This window comes from Eublepharis macularius, chromosome 7, assembly GCF_028583425.1.
Source record: "Eublepharis macularius isolate TG4126 chromosome 7, MPM_Emac_v1.0, whole genome shotgun sequence".
Lineage (NCBI taxonomy): Eukaryota > Metazoa > Chordata > Lepidosauria > Squamata > Eublepharidae > Eublepharis > Eublepharis macularius.
The window spans coordinates 11,059,048-11,076,877 of NC_072796.1; the positions used below are offsets into that span (position 1 = coordinate 11,059,048).

At 42.4% G+C, this 17,830-nt stretch overlaps 1 protein-coding gene across 1 annotated transcript in view; it reads right to left on the reverse strand.

The window, feature by feature from the left end:
• Positions 1 to 17,830, reverse strand: part of ADCY2 (adenylate cyclase 2) — a 205,317-nt gene that overhangs the window by 36,856 nt on the left and 150,631 nt on the right. The window contains exons 17-19 of the mRNA XM_054984696.1: positions 11,314 to 11,439; positions 9,663 to 9,847; positions 8,067 to 8,151 (exon numbers count right to left, since the gene is read on the reverse strand). Of these exons, the coding sequence (XP_054840671.1) occupies positions 8,067 to 8,151; positions 9,663 to 9,847; positions 11,314 to 11,439 (396 nt within the window). The remainder of the gene's footprint in view (positions 1 to 8,066; positions 8,152 to 9,662; positions 9,848 to 11,313; positions 11,440 to 17,830) is intronic.

Sequence of the window (17,830 nt, forward strand, 5' to 3'; positions counted from 1 at the left end):
GATCACGTACACGTGATCAAGTGGAGCGCAAGTGGAGGGCAAGTGAACAGGGAGGAATACACGTGAGTCTGTTCACTTGCCAGGCAAGTGTAATTCGTCACTTGTAGCTTGGCTCTCAGAGTGGCATTTTCTGTCATGGTGCTGACTCCAATGAATGCTCTGCCCAGGAAGATGCACTGAAAAACACCTCGACTCTCCTTCCATGAGGAGGAGAAAAATCGACCTTTCCCACAATTTGTTTGGTTCCTGTTGTTGCTGATGTTTGTTGAGTTGTGTATTTTGTGCATCTTCTATTGATTTTTAAATTTATTTTTAATGCAAGCAGCCTAAAGTATTGACATGATTTTCTATAAAAAGGCAACCAACGGATCCTAATGATGACAATAATGAAGTATTTCTATCCATATATATTTTCAAAGAAAATTGAAACTGCTCCTTGGGTGCTAACCTATTTTTCCACTTGCAGAGAGCACTTTCACTTACAGAAATGGAAGGGGGGGGGTATCTGGAGACTCCCCCCCCCCCACTGTATACTCCCACAATGGACAGTTCTGGTGGCCACGGTATACAGCAGCAGGAAGTAGGTGGAAAATTCCCTTCCACGAGAACTGCTGTGCTCACATTAGTCAGGACCCAAGACTTGGTTCTTAGAAGAGCCAAACTTTGCAATGGCGCTATGCATGTATTTTGTCAACAGTGACATCACCAACACTACACCACAGGTGCCCTTGAAGACTGCACATAAGACTGCACACAGGTGCCCTTGAAGACATTACATATCAGAGTGCAATGGCTCCTGTGGTGTTGTGAGACTGGGGGGGGGGCAGGAAGGAAGAACAACAAACTGCAATTTTTAATTAAAGGTAGCTAAACACATTAAAATACTTTTTGACTTGCTTAACCCCAGATACCAAATAAAAGACAAATGTTATGCATAGTGCCGTTCACTGCAGAATTAATATTTCCATAGTGGAAGGAAGGTTTCAATTAAACTGCACAGCACAAACAAAATATCTGCCCGTACAACAGAAGAATAATATCTTGACAGAATTAAAACAATCTTCAGCTGGCTCTTGCGGGCTGGATGGCCAAGTTCCAATTGGCATTGTGGTACAATCATGCAGAACAAAGCAACAAACCCACCGTCACAAGGAAGCAGCAATACGGGGAAAGCAGGAAGAAATTAAGAGCAGTCTGTGAAATGCATGCCCTCGAAAGGCAGGGCATTTCATTGGGCATTCTTTTCAACTAATATATTGCTATATTATGAACAGCATGGAGAAAGAGAGTGACTGTCTTCTTTCTCTTTCATAACAATGGAACTCAGGGTTATCTGATGCAATTGATCGGCAACAGAAAACATTTTACTCACACAGAAGACAATTTGCCTACGAAATTAAATGCCAAAAGCTTAACTAAGGTACCTTTAGAAAGGACAAGTGGGGACCTGCAGGGATTTGCAACGGGCATTTCCTTTTCCCCGCCCCAACTATGTTCTCTTTCCTTTCCCTGCCCCCCATAACTCCGCCTCCCTTTTCTTGCTTCCTTTTCACCTTCCCGTCCACCTACCCCCTTCTTCACTTTCCCCCCTTCCCCGCTGGCAGCCTTAAAATTTTGGGGGGAGCTCAAATAACTTCATCCAATCATTGACAGACAAGTACAGGGTGAAGTAGAGGTTAACCACAACTCCCTCTAATGTCCAAACATTACATCGGTGTAACACATGTATACACATGCACAAAAGCTACACTGATGAAACCGCTGACATCATAGAACCTGCAGCAGAAATGTGTAGAAATAAATAACAGACACCATGTTTGCTCAACTCCCTCAGGAGTGGAATTGTAGAAGCCCAAAGTCGATCGGATGCTTGCAGGCCAAATACCCAGAAACCTCACTGTAAGTGAGCATACAGAAAAAAAACAATGAGATCCACATCAGAGTGATGATTTGAACCTGGGTCTTCCAAATCCTACTCTGAAACACTAACCACTACACTACACTGGATTTTTGGGAGGCTCCTGACAAATTGTAGCAAGCAGCTGGGCCTGGGGGTGTCAGGCAAGTCAGATAGTATAATCGCTTGGTGGCTGCTTCCGGGCCATGAGACCTCCCTCAAAGGCCAAAACAGCCCTGGAAAGGGCCCTGCACCTCCCCCTACCTTTTACTGACAGAAACCAAGCCTAGAATATTGGTTAAACTGTTATGGTTGCCTAGCAATAGCCACTGTGGGCATGTGCTTAAAGCTACAGGCTCTCTTTTTATCATTTAGGGTTTTTTTTAACTCCCCAATTTTTTCTTTTAGTTTTCTGATTTTTCTGCAAGCCTAGGGCATTTTTCAGCTCTGTAGAAAGACCTGTCCTGTCCATTCACAGCTCAGTATTCTCAGATCTTTGCTACTTGGCTATTAGTATATAAAAACGGTTGATGGACTCATCCACGGCTATTAACCATGATAGCTAAACAGAATCAAGATGTACACAGGCAGTGTATCTCCAGGGAACCATATCTGGGGACGGATAACAGAGAACAGATGTCATCTTTGTGCCTTACTTATGAGCTTTCCATCTGGCTGGCCACCCTTAAAATATGGCCATTCTCGTATATACTTACCAAAATTCCTAGGAATGAATAATCTTGACTGGAATCCTGGCACTGACTTGGGATGCTATCTACAAACACTGACAAAGACTTCCATTGCAAACACTAAGACTGTGAATAGCTCAATTTCAGAACTGACCTTATTATGCAAAAACACAGCAGAGAGACATTTTGTTTGTCTGTATCTGTCATGAAAATTAGCAATGTGGCCTTTGTACGAACTCATTGCCAACCTAAGCTAATGGACTGAAGGAAAACAAACAAGTTTCTTTCCCACCTCTTTCTGTTCTGCTTTAGAAAAGCCAGACAGTACAAGCCTCTGTGATGTGAAATAGACACCTGGAAAAACAAACTGCTAACTTACTGCAGCAAGCAAATCATAGTCAGCAGGGCGTTTTTTTCTGGGAAAAGAGGTGGTGGAACTCTATTATTACATGAGTGCGCGCAAAGCGCACTCCCGGAAATGCGTGATGATGTCACTCCCAGAAGTGCCGTCACTCCCGGAAGTGACGCCACTTCCCAGAACCCAGCACAATGCATTACGACGAGATAAATGTTAGTAAGCTTGAAAAATTATACTATTATAAGAAAGGGTTTTTTTCCTTTCTGTATCCTCTACAAAAAGTGAAATCTTCCATTCCCTTTCCCAAACATTTCATTTCTTTGGAATCATATTTTAAAATATGCAAGAAAGAAGGGGCCTCTAAAAATCCAAAACCCACCTCACAAATCTAAATTCTAACTGAGTCCCTCTGCCAGTGTAGAAAATTTTTTCCCCAAAATTCTTTCTCAAAATTCTACAGCGTCTGAAATGCCTAATCTAATGAATATTGAATTTTCACATTTTCAGGGAGAGTTTTGCTTTCCTGGAGCAATTCAAAATTAGATACTCAACTTTAGCTGCATTAGATTTATACTTAGTTTAAAATGGCTTTTTTGTTCCCTGCCAACTCTGCCTTACCAATGGCTAAGCTGCTGTGACATTGTGAAATACTCATAAATATTCCAATGTCCCAGACAAACAATATTCATAAAAACTTCCTTAACACCCCATATGTTCACTGCAATTTCAGTGATGTTAATCTGGTGAGGGTGGGGAGAACCATTTGAGTTACAGCTGTTAAGACATAAGAACACCTATATGCTGATGAATATATTGATGAAAGCCTTCTGTGACTTGGACTCAGCTATCCATTCCTAGCATAAAACTGGAATAACCATAACTGATATTTTAACTAATACAAATAACCGTAACTGATACATTTACCTAACACAGAACCAATCTTCATTCAAAAACTGTGGGAACCATAACAATGTCAACTTCAATCAACAAAAAAATGAAAGCAACACATTCACTCACTCACTCACTCTCTCTCACACACACACACACACTCAAGTGGACAGCCCCACCCACCCCCTAAAAAGAAAGCAGAATTTACTCAAAGCAGCACACATACACACACAGCCCCACCCACCCACCCTCGAATGAAAATAAAACAGAATGAACTCAAAGCAGCACACATATACAGAAACCCCTGAATGAAATTAAAGCAGAATGAACTCAAAGCAGCTTAACCTCTTCTGCAGAGCCGGCCCCAGCACCTCTGCTTTCACTCTCTCTCTCACTCACAAATGAAAAAAGCAGATGAATTCAAAGCAGCTAAACCTCCTCTGCAGAGCCCATGCGGGGCCCCAGCTCTCTCTCTCACGAATGGAAAAAAAGCAGAATGAACTCAAAGCAGCTAACCCTCCTCTGCAGCGCTCCCGCCAGGCCCCAGCTCTCTCTCTCTCTTTCACACGCAAATGGAAAAAAAGCAGAATGAACTCAAAGCAGCTAACCCTCCTCTGCAAAGCCCCTGTTGGGCCCCAGCTCTCTCTCTCTCAAAGCAGCTAAACCTCCCTTGCAGAGCCGACCCCAGCAGCTCTGCTTGCACTTTCTCTCTCTCTCTCTCACACGCGAATGAAAAAAAAGCAGAATGAACTCAAAGCACCTTAACCTTCTTTACAGAGCCTGCCAGGCCGAAGGAGGAAGGAATCACGTGGGCAGATTCTAGAGCTGCCAGAACGGCATTACTGTTTTATTAAATTGTGCTTATATAACTTTTATACTGTTCTTACTCGTGTCTGAAGAAAGGAGCTCTGACTCTCAAAAGCTTACACTCTGAAAAACTTGCTGGTCTTTGAGGTGCCATTGGACTCCAATCCAGACCAACAAGGCTACCCACCTAAAATTTTTATACTGTTGTTACCCACCTTGGGTCCTGAGATGATTGGGAGAAAGGAGGGGAATATAAATATTTTAAATAAATAGATATTTATGTGCAAGTCTCCATTGCATACAAGATAAACAGAGTGACATGTTAAGGTAATTTATCGTCTGCTGTATCTAACAGTGAAATCCTAACCAGAGTTACTCCAGTCTAAGCCCACTGACTTCAAGGGGTTTAGATGGGTATAACTCTGTTTAGGATTGCACTGTTAGGAAACTACAGTCTTTCCACACACCCTTAATGGAATGGCCCACTCACAGAACACTGGTGATGTCTCCATTTGCAAAACATTTGCAGGCCATTTGGCTTACATTTTTTCAGCACCTTTTCTGTGACCGTGGAAAGTATGTTCCCAGAAAAGGTGCTGAAAAAACAGAAGACAAACAGATGGACTTACATTCTAGCTGTATCTGAAGAAGTGAGCTGTGACTCATGAAAGCTCATAGCCTACCACCAATTTTGTTAGTCTTGTAGGTGCTACTGGACTCTTGCTCTTTTCTACTGCTACAAACAAAGATTTTTCTTCCCTGATCTTTCTCAGTATTGTATGGTTCTTGCAGTTTAATTTTTAAAGAGTTGCTGTTCTGTTGGCTGGCATTAGGGTTGTTTCTTGCTTCTAGCCTACCTCGTTCTAGTGGAGTTCTGAGCTGCTCTTTTTGGTTGGTTCTATTGTTCAGAGCGAAATATCTTGCGAGGTTTCAATAAAGGGTTAGCAGTAGGTGATTACGAAATTACAAAATAATTTTCAGCTGTGGGCATAGATATTCCTTCTAAACAGTTTTGTGTAAGTAATTAAGAAGAAGCCAGGTGTTGTTTAAAAATAAATAGGAGCATAGTTGTACTGTAAAAAAACTGATTAGGCCGCAGTGCTGACCTTGCTTCTGGCTTCAGTGAAGCCAGGTAAAGGGGATCTAAATAATAGTGTTTTAAGCTGAGCTTTTAGTCTTCTGGGTTTTAAAAAAGGAGTTTGCTTAATTGGGGTGGTGGTGGTAATTAAGCTTCATTGTTAGTGTCATTAGACTCATAATAAAATTAAATAGATAAGGCTTTTAATAAGAGTTCGTATTGCTTTCTCAAGGTTAAAGTCACAAAACATCTAGCCAGCTTTTAGAACAAAATTTAGAACTTGTCTTTAAAAATACCTTTTGGTTTTGGGCCAAGTGTTGTTCATTTTACTAACCAAAAACATTGGAGGAGGGTGTTGGAAAAACTGCTGGTTAATAATAATAATAATAATAATAATAATAATAATAATAATAATAATAATAATAATAATAATCAATTTATATACCGCCCTTCAGGACAACTTAATGCCCACTCAGAGCGGTTTACAAAGTATTCTGTTATTATCCCCACAACAAAACACCCTGTGAGGTGGGTGGGGCTGAGAGAGCCCTGAGGGAGCTGTGACTAGCCCAAGGTCACCCAGCTGGCTTTAAGTGGAGGAGTGGGGAATCAAACCCGGCTCTCCAGATTAGAGTCCTGTGCTCATAACCACTACACCAAACTGGCTCTCAGCTGTTAGTGCTGTTAGTGAGTGTAGTGCAGTCCCGTGCCCAACCTCCTTTTTCACCTTCTGAGGCTTTACTTGTGACATTACTAACTTTCTATGTACAGTTGTCTTACCAGGTCGGGATGGCTGATTTTTTAAAAATAAAAAGCACTCTGGTGGTGGGAGATGCCACAGGGACACGGGCAAGGAAAATGGCTGCCTCATGAGCTGGAAAATCCAATCCACAGCCACATACGGCAGCCATTACATCTTTATTGCTTCGGGGAGGTGAAAATGAAATTAACAAATGCTCTGAGAAGCAGTCTAATCCAGCTCTGTGTAGAGAGGTGAAATTGACAGAGCCTTTGGTTCTTTTTAAACTATGCTTCTTGGCTAATATTGTGTCTCTCTACACTTGAGCATTCTCGTGTAAGATGTCTTGTCTAGAGAGACTCTTAGTCTTTCTGCTGCAACTGACAAACATGGGTGATACATCTCAGAATCTGCAGTTTTTAAAAAACTGATAGGTGCAAGTTTGCCCCAACCCTGGTAAGGCACTGTGCTATTTCCTTGCTTGGGTGTTTGGAACTTTCTAGGCTACCTCAAATCACTGATAGGTGAACTGTCTACTTACCTCTTCTTCCCCGATTAACGCTTTCCTCAATTACCACCATTGCCCACTCAATTAGTAGAGTATAACCAAAGGAGTGGGCCTCCAGCCTTCTATGCCTCGTGCTGGCTCCATCACCTTACTGTGTTGACCACCTCGCTCAGCCAAGCTCTGATGAGAACAAGCACTCCGGGGGATGAAGGATTCCAATTTGCCCCGACCCCTTATTTCACTTTTGGTAATGTGGCTGAGACCTGGATATCCCAGGAGATGCTGACCTGGATATCCCAGGTGAGCCTGATCTCATCAGATCTCAGCAGCTAAGCAGGGTCAGCCTTGGTTAGTAACTGGATGGGAGACCTCCAGTGAAGACCCGGGTTGCAGAGGCAGGCAATGGCCAACCACCTCTGTTAGGCTCTTGCCGTGAAAACCCCACCAAGAGTCGCCATAAGTCAGCTCTGACTTGAGGGCACTCTATACTAGCAATGTGGTTGAGAGTAGGATATAGTATTGGAGAGGTATGGAAATCAGTCTTCTAGCAGTCCAGTTAAAAATTTAATTAAAGAATCACATATATACTCCAGATTACTTATAAGCAGATGGAAAATAAAATGGTAAACCCCAGGCTGTCTTGCCCTAACTAGACTTGTCCCTAACTGATGTAATTAAAGGAACAGGCACTTAATTTTTAAAGGTACAATCCTTCAGAGAAGTTCCATATTCTTAAGTTTGAGGTCTGGGCTTCTTCCTAGTATATGACTACAAGTGGTCAAAATGGATTCCAAAGAAGTCCTTCATGCCAAACAACACGAGCCCGCAACCCAAGACAGGCCAGGAATCCTAATACTATGAGATGTCTCATCCTACTGATTGTACTGATTTACATCAGGTAATCTGCCTTGATTCTCAGTGAGAAAGACGGACTATAAATAATGTAAAATTAACATATTGGGACATGATTGTGCTGCCCTATGAATTTATTTCACAACATTTCTCCTGTTTTGTCTGTATTATTTATGCCAATAAAGGTTGCTGTGTGGCAAATTAACATATTAAAAAGAAATAATTCGAAGGAGTTAGTAAAGGTTCCTACCTGTCTGCTGAGAACCAGCAGGGTCACAAAGAATATGAACAGAGAGACAGAACCCATAGTCTTCAGATCTTTCAGGATCCCTGGCCTGTGGAAACAAAGACCCGGCTCAGATTTTTGAGAAAACAAAAATGCTGTACGAGTTCTGAGCTCAGCCATTTCTCCTAAGTGTCTTGTGTGAGAGGTAGGCTCTTTTTGCTGGAGGGAAAATGCTGCTGCTAGTGGAAAGGAGCCAAGGGATCCAGCCCCTCACATGTGGAAAAGATTGGTTTAGTACAGTAGAGAGCTGCTGTAGCACAGTAGTTAAGAGGTTTGGCTGCAAATCAGCACTCTGCTGGTTCAAATCCCACTACTGCCATGAGCTCATTAGGTGGCCTTGGGTAAGCCTCTCAGTCCCAGCTCCCCAGCTGTATTGTGGGGATAACAATAACATTAACTTGTTCACTGCTCTGGGTGAGGCACTAATCTGTCTAGAAGAGCAGTATGTAAGTGCTGATATCATCATCATCATCATTATTACTCTGTGGAAGTTGAATTTTTAACAGCAAACACTATCTCTTGCCAGCAGAAGGTACCGGGATGAATGAGCTGCTACTGCAAACCTGAAAGATAATTTTCAACCTTTTGTTATAGTCTTTGCCATGTTTATGGTGTTACATTATTGTTATTATTGTTATTTCACAAAAGCCAACAAGCAGCTGAACCCAACTAAATTGTTCCCCCTCCAAAGCCACACCTCACGTCTTTCTTCACCTCTTACATCTACCCATCCACTGCATTTGTATCACTTTCCTCCTTCATAAAACTCAAAGCACCATACATGGCGCCCCCCTTCACCATTTCATCCTCACAACAACCCCGCGAGGTCATTTGGGCCAAGAACGTGATTGGCCCCAAACGTCCTAGCAAGCTTCCTATCAGAGTGGGGACTTGGAACTCAGGTGTCCTCAATCCTAACTGGACATTATAAGCCCTACTCCATGCTGGATTTAATCACACTCAGCCCTTACCTGGGAATATCTACCACAAACAACGCACAAACCATGCTGGCAGAAAGAAGGGGATGCACAGCATGTCACTCCATGGACTGAATCCCACAGGTCGATTCTGCTAGCGGTGGTGCACTCCTCTTGTGGAAGAAGCCTCCCCCTGATGCAAGATGCGCCAAGCGCTTCGTTTCAGGGGAACACTCCTTCCCCTGGATTGGCCCCTAATGGCATGGACCTATTGAATTCATGTTAAATGTTATAAGGAGGAAAGAAGGAAAAGATAAGGAACACCAGGGCTTTTTTTCAGGGGGAATGCGGGGGAACGGAGTTCCGGAACCTCTTGAAAATGGTCACATGGCTGGTGGCCCCGCCCCCTGATCTCCAGACAGAGGGGAGTTTAGATTGCGGCGTGGAGGGCAATCTAAACTCCCCTCTGCCTGGAGATCAGGGGGCGGGGCCACCAGCCACGTGATCATTTTCTCCGAGGGCAACCCACTGAGTTCCACCACCTTTTTTCCCGGAAAAAAAGCCCTGAGGAACACCAACAGTTCCCTGCTTCTTCTAACATTTCCTTTGAGCTGAAATCACTCCTGAGCTTGAACCAGCCTACCTTTTTAGAGGTGCCATTGTATACAGGAACTTGCTGTAGTCATCCAGCACGGAGCCATGTGTGTGTAGAAGAATGACATTGTAGGCCACTACGGCAACCACCATGAGGACCATTTTCAACTCGTGGTTTATCCGAAGGAAAACAGAACAGGAAATCAGGCCCAGAACGCAGCTGTAGATAAAATACTAGAAGAGAGACCAAACCAAACAAGAATTTAGACTCAGCTAGCAACAGCGGCCTACTTCTCAATGAGATGGTAAGCCCGAGTCTGAGCTGCACCATTCTAGTCTGCAGATGAGGGCTCATACCATGGAATGCTGCTACATTCAATTCCTCCTGCACTACATATTGGGAGCCTAGCCCTCTCCCAGACTAGTGTGGTCACCAGGTGCCTGCCTGCGGAAGGTGAATTCCTACCTCTGCTCGCCATCACCTACACTCAACTGAGTGAGCAGCAGGAGAAAAACTGTGGGGAAGGAACAGCATGGATGCTGTGACTAACACTTCTGGGTCACAACCCCTGTGATGTTATTGGAATTGATCCAACCTCTATTTGCCATAGAGATTGGAGTAATTCCTAGAACATCACAGGGGCAGTGACATTACTTCCTGAATTATCATCTGCAATGCTTCCTCCTTCCACACTCAGTTCTCAACAGCTCTCCAGGATCATAGACACAGGGCTGGCAATCCTATAGTCACACTAGGGTAGGATTCTTTTTTCATACGTTCCTTTAAACTTGGTGAAATGGAGTGCTTCATACCAAGTGGTACAGAAGCTGCTTTTCTGTGACCATGGTAACCATTTGAGAGACTACAGGCAGGCAAAGTCCTTCTCATCCTATTGTTGTCTCATCTGGGAGACAATGAGTAGGAAAGACCCGTACAATGGCTGGCCTCTCACATGTGAGTTCTTCTGGCCAGTCAAATGTTACCACCGTGGCATAAGATGAAACTATGAAAAACTAGTCCCTACACCTCCATGGTAAAATACAAAGGGCTCCTGCCTCCAGTGTAAATGTGATTACTGCTGGGACTTAACTCCTTAGGGCTTTCTTCAGAGTTAACATGAAGAGGATCAAGGTGGAGTTATACCAACCAGCAGCAGTATGCTGCCTTCTTTACACTCGACAGGTGGATGGTACATTATAATATTAATAATAACAACATTTGATTTACATACCACCCTTCAGGACAACTTAATGCCCACTCAGAGCGGTTTACAAAATATGTCATTATTATCCCCACAACAACAAACAACCTGTGAGGTGGGTGGGGCTGAGAGAGCTCTGGAAGAGCTGTGACAGACCCAAGATCACCCAGCTTCAAGCGGAGGAGTGGGGAATCAAATCGGGTTCTCCAGGTTAGAATCCTACGTTCTGAACCACTACACCAAACTGGCTCTTATAAGTTTTGGTGGGGGGGGGGCATGTCTGGGATGGTGGGTCACTTGTATAAAATGGTAAGCACATCATCATCAGAAGAATTATGCAGGTAGAAGAGGTGTAACTGCCTGTAACTGTGGACGATGCAGCAACTGCACCACTGGAAACGCGTGTAAAAGGGGCCTCACTTCATTTTTTCATCTACAGTAAATGGAATGTATCAGCTACGAATCATTAAAAAGAAAGAAAATGTGGTACAAACTTACTGGTAGGAAAAAATAATTGGTCTGAATATACCAGACAGTCTGATCACTTGCATCGAGAGAACTTGCATTTGAAGAATTAAAAATGGGGAGAAATTCAACCACATTGTTCTCATCATCCAAGAAAAACTAGAACAAATAAATATGAATTCTGTGAATAAAACAGGAATCCAAAGGCACTTTTAAAGAGTAACAACATTTATTCCAACATAAGCTTATTTTCATAAATCAGGGTTCACATGAAATACACAAGGAATATTAGGAAGAAATCCAACTGATTAACAATCTTACTATATAAAAGGTGAGTTGTATTGATGACGACTCACTTTTAAGATTGGTGCCGACGCAGTTGTGCCCTCTCCAGCCGATCCGCCAGGGAAGGGTCAGGACAGTCGAACCTGCAGCCTCTGCCCTCCCCAGCTGATTGGCGAGGAAGGGGCAGGACAGGTGAGCCACCCGGTTTGGTGAGGAAGTGGGACAGGTGAACCAACTGCGACCCCTCTCTGGCCACATTTGAGCTGGGTGGGCCCACTGCCTCCACCCTCCCCAAGCCTCAATGAGGTGGTGGTGGTGGTGGTAAGCATGCCCAGCTGAACTGCGCTGCCCTCCCCAAGCCTTGATGGGGTGGGGGTGGCAGCGGGCATGCCCGGCTCACCTGCACTGCCCTCCCCAGCTTCGAATGAACCGGCTTGATTTCCACTCATTTGAGGCCCTGCTAGAGCCCAATATATTGTTAAACACAACGGGGCTTTGTTGCTAGTACACTGATATTTTGTTACTACCTGATGTGAGATAACGCTGCATTTTATTAATTACTTTAAAAAAATGTCATAAAGAGAAGAAAGCTACAATATGCTGCATACTGAGACAAAACTAGTTTTCTTAAATCTAGTTGACGCTTCCCATTCGAGAAATTCAGAGAACACAGACAGCTCTCCAACACTGAACAAGCCTTAACCGTCTGTGTCAGTAAAATGAGACCAGTCCAAACATTTTATCCATGGTTGTTGACACTTCCTGAAAATTGTATTAGAAATAGACTGGAAATAGAAGCAAGGTCAAATCTCAAGCCCTTGAAACCAAACCTGAGTGACATGCAAATTACCATCTCAATGTTGTCCCAAGGGTGAAGTTCACAGGAGATGTAATGGGCACAAACCAAGTTTCACGTGTTTCCCTCTTTCACGTATAAATCAAGGGACGATTGAACCACTTTGGTACATAGAGAAAGTCTCTACTTTCCCTCTGTGTGGTCTGTTGCCCCACCCACTTTATCCCAGCTTGGCTCCAATACCAGAATTCAGCCAGCCGAGAAGCAAAACGTCTGAAGCAAGGCAGGGGAAGGTTCAGCTGCTGCCCTTTTAAATGTAAAAATTACTGCCCTCCTCAACATGTACACACTATATGTGTAAACAGGCCAGAGCCATGAATAAACAGTTGTGGCTATGCTTCATACCTAGTTTGCCTTTAGACTCCATGAACACCTGTGATATAAATAGAACCACAGCTCTCTTCATCATCTGATGTAGAGAGTTGTGGTTCTCAAAAGCTTATGCTACAGTAAAGTTGGTTAGTCTAAAAGGTGCTACTGGACTCTACTATTTTGCAACTACAGACTAACGCAGCTAACTCCTCTGGATCTGTGATATAAATGACACCTTAATATCTGGCATGTTTGAGGTGTGTGTGTGTATAAGGTGCCGTCAAGTTGCAGCTCCTACGTGGGGTTTTCGAGGCAAGAGATGAACTGAGGTGGTTTGGCATTGCCTGCCCCTGCATAGTGACCCTGGACTTCCTTGATGGGCTCTCATCTCACCCTGCTTAGCTTCTGAAATCTGATGAGACTGGGCTAGCTTAGGCCATGCAAGGCAGGGCACATATGAAATAAGCAAGACATATTTCAAAATTATGTTCTTATCAAAATCATTAGTATCTGAAGTCAATGCAGAAGGGTGGTTTCGATTTTAACAAAGACAAAAAAGAAGAGAAAGACAAGAGAGATGTCAATCTTGTGGAAGACTACAGTTTGTCCCTGCATGTCACATTCCACCTGTCTAGGGCTCTTTCCACCTACACTCGTGAGACCCTCTGGCTAGACAATTTTTTATGACAACTGAAAGTCTAAGTGAGATCTTGCTTCCCAGTTCCCACCATGTATACACATTGGTTTGTTTTTAGGTCTCATTGTTCCCTCTGGTTAAAAAGGTTTTGCAAAAAACACCCAAGACCTGCAAAACTGGTTTACCTCAGGCAGAAATACAATGATGGAACATATCAGCATGAATCCTGTCATCCCGTTCCACTGACAAAACATTTCCATTTTCAGAAACGGGGGAGGGGATTTTCGCTGATTCCGCTCTTCCGCCGCTAGCACCTCACAGCCACTTCTGAGTCTCGGCATTAAGGGAAGTTTTGCCCCAGTCCTAATTTCTGCTTGGCTCCTTTGTTCTTCAACAATATTGTTTCATTGGGGACTTCCGGTTCGGGATCCATGGAGGTCTAAAGCAGCTCTAAGAGCTGAGCTGTCCGTGCCGCTGTTTGTGGAGGCTGGAGGGGCACAGATTGCCCGTGGCCCCCTGTTCTCAGGTGGAGAACAGGCAAGTACGCACTGTATCTGAAGGCGCGTTGATCTCGGGTGGTGGGGGGCTCTAAGCAACGAGCTCTCTCCCGCCCTTGAGGTCCCACCCGAAGACAGGTTTGCTAAGATCTCTACAGCGGCTCAGGAGTCAATTGTATTGGCATAAGACCTGCATGCCCGAGCTTCATTAAGCAGCAAGGGAAACGGATTCGTTTGATTAAAAGAAGCAGCAATTACAACCCAAGAAAAGACGTTTAAGAAGGTAAAGATTGCTATCTCTCAAACCGGGACAGATTTAAGCAAGCAATAAAGTTTAAAACTGGATTTAAAAACTGCGACAGACTGATTAAGTGAAGGGGAAGATTCCGGCAAGGGAAAATTTAAAAAGTGACATTTTAAACAGTAGTTAAGGCGGAAAATTGGATATTGTTTACATACCAGCGGTGGGAAGAGATACTGGACTGTGGGAAAGCTTGAATATCGCGAGAACTGCTGCAAACATTAAAGAAACAGGAAGTACGTCAGGACCATAAAGAGACTGGCAAGAGGCGGTCTGTGTTAATACAGGAAGTGGAAGTTCACCATTTCGGAGAAGGGCAAAGTTTTGGCTTCAAGGAAACAGGAAGTAGGACATCTTGGAAGAAGGTAAGGGCGTTTGCTTCAAGTTAAAACCATAGAGAAAAAACGCCCGACATTTTGGACTGAGCAAAACAACTTTTAACAAAAACTGAGTAAATTGGGACTTTTTAAAGCAATTGGAAGCAATAAATCAGCGCCACGGATTTAAGGAAAAGGGCAGACTCGTGGGAGCGTGGTAAATCTAGCCCCACGATGTCGAAGAAGGAGTGGCAAGCTGCGATGGAGAATCTGGATAAAAAAGTTTCTGAAGTTACAGAAGGCAATAAAGAGCTCAAAGGTATGATACAGGAGATGGCAAAAGACTTTAGAGACTTTAAAGAGACACTTAAATTGGAAATGGCAGAACTGGTAAAAGACGTATCAGATACGCAGCAGAGAGTTAAGGTAGTAGAAAACACGATGGATCTGCAGAAGACAGAGATGAGAGGATTGAAAGCGAGAGTGACCATCACGGAAAGTAAACAAATGGAAAAAAAGCTAAGATTTCGTTCGATCCCAGAAACAGAGGAAAAGACCGCCCGAGAGCAGATTACAGAAATTTTGGCAGAGTACCTGGGGAAGGAGGAAGAGGAAATTGCAGCTCTCCTAGATGTGGTGTACAGAATTAATTCAAAATTTGCGTCTCAGAGGAAGTTACCAAGGGATATGATTGTGCAATTTACGACAAGAAATACAAGAGAACTAATTGTGACCAAACAGTTTCAGGATCCACTAGAAGTTGATGGAAAGGCGGTAAGAATTATGAAGGAACTGCCCAGATTGGTGTTGTTGGAAAGAAAGAAATACAGAGAGCTAGTCCAGATGTTAAAAGAAATGAAAATAAAATACCGATGGGAAATACCAGAGGGACTGACATTTGAGTTTGGTGGAGTAAGAAAGAGCATCAGATCTGGCCAGGAAATGGAGGATTTTATTAGTAAAAATGAAAAGGACTTACCAAAACCCACAAAACCTTGATCATGGAGTGTAAAATCATATCTTGGAATGTAAATGGACTAAACTCACCTTGTAAACGTAAGGTTATTTTCCACTGGCTTGTAAAACAGAAATGTAAAATTGTATGCCTACAAGAGACACATATTAGAAAGCAAGATGTAAAATATTTGAAAATGGCAAAACTTGGAAAAGAATTTGTAGCTGCCTCCAAACAGAAAAAGAGGGGTGTTGTGTTGTATATAAAGGAGGAACTACAGCCTAAAGTGGTGTTTAGTGATGTTGAAGCTCGATATTTGGCGGTGGAAATAATTTGGAATTCAAAAAAGACATTGGTGATTGGAATTTATGCGCCTAATGGTGCAAAAGAAATTTTTTTTACGGACTTACAAAAACAGTTAGATGAACTGTGTTATGACCAAATAATATTGGCAGGTGATTTTAATGGAGTTACAAACTTGGAGGAAGACAAGAAATCTAAGACTACACAAAAAAAAGAGGACTATTACCAAAGTCATTTTTTGCAATCATGAAACAGGAAAGTTTAGAGGATGTATGGAGGAGACAGTATCCCAAGAATATCCAATATACATATTACTCTGCAAGACACTCTACACTATCAAGAATTGATATGATCTGGGCCTCCAAAGAACTGTCGCTCTGGACTAAAGAGGTGGAAATAATGCCAAAGGTAGGCTCAGATCATAATCCAATTGTGTGGAAATTTGGTAAGAATAGTAAAAGAAGAGGATGGAGAATAATGAAGACCTGTTACAAACGGAAAAGAATATTGCGTTGCTGCGAAGAGAGACCAAGTTCTTTTTGCAATACAATTTGAATAAGGAAGTATTGACAAATAAGGTTTGGGACACATATAAGGCCATGATCAGAGGGATACTAATGGACTTGAATGCGAGAGACAGGAGGAAAAAGGAGGAGAAAAGACAAGAAATTATGGGAAAAATTAAAGCCAAAGAGATTCAGCTCAAAAAGAGACCAGGCAAAAAGAAAATATATCAGGATATAAAAATATTGCAAGAACAGTTATCGGCAATGAACAACAAAGAATTGGAGTGGAATTTAAAGAGGATGAATCAGAGGTCGTTTGAAGGTGCAAATAAACCTGGGAAATATTTGGCATGGCAACTAAAAAAGAGGAAGGAGAAGAAAATTATCAGTACGATACGAGAAGATGATAAGCTATTAAGTGATCAAGTCGCCATTAGTAGAGCCTTTTTAAAATTTTATGCAAAATTATACCAAAAAAAAGAGGTGAACAAAGATTCAATAGCGGAATATTTAGATAAGATGAAACTTCCGACACTTTCTGAAGAATGGAAAGAGAAATTGAATAAGGAAGTGACAGAAGAAGAAATAAAAGAAGCTATTCAATCAACGAAATTGGGGAAGGCGCCAGGCCCGGATGGACTAACGGCAAAATTTTATAAAATAATGGGCCAAGAATTGGCACCTCTCCTGAAAGAGGTGATGAATGGTGCTATGCAGGATCAAGGGATCCCTGATTCTTGGAAGGAGGCTAATATATCATTGATTCCAAAAGAAGGACAAGATTTGACTAATGTTAAAAATTATAGACCAATTTCATTGTTGAACAATGATTACAAAATATTTGCAAAGGTGTTGGCGGAAAGAATTAAAGGATGGATGTCGGAATTCATTGCAGATGAACAAGCGGGATTTTTACCTAATAGACAGATTAAAGACAATCTGAGAACAGTAATAAATGCTATTGAATACTATGATAAGCATTGTGATAAGGAGGTTGGTTTCTTTTTCGTAGACGCAGAAAAAGCATTTGACAATCTGAACTGGGACTTTATGTTCGCCACCATGGAAAAGCTGCAAATGGGAGAAAAGTTCATACAAGCAGTTAAAGGAATTTATAAAGACCAAAGTGCAGCGATTGCAGTGAATGACGATTTGACAAAAAAACTGAAAATAAGCAAAGGCACAAGGCAAGGCTGCCCATTGTCTCCATTGCTGTTCATATTGATTTTGGAGATATGGATGATTCAGATACGAGAGGACGACACAATCCGAGGTATAAAGATAAGAGAGTTTACTTACAAGTTCAAAGCATTTGCGGATGATATAATGTTGATTGTAGAGGATCCAATTGACAATATGCCAAAGGTAATAAAGAAGATAAAGGAATTTGGAGATCTGGCTGGTTTTTTTGTAAATAAAAAGAAGTCGAAGATACTATGTAAAAATATGACCAAACAGAAACAACAAGAACTGATGGAATTAACGGACTGCGAGGTAACAAACAAAGTAAAATATTTGGGAATTGAACTAACTGCAAAAAATATAGACTTATTTAAGAACAACTATGAGAAGTTGTGGATA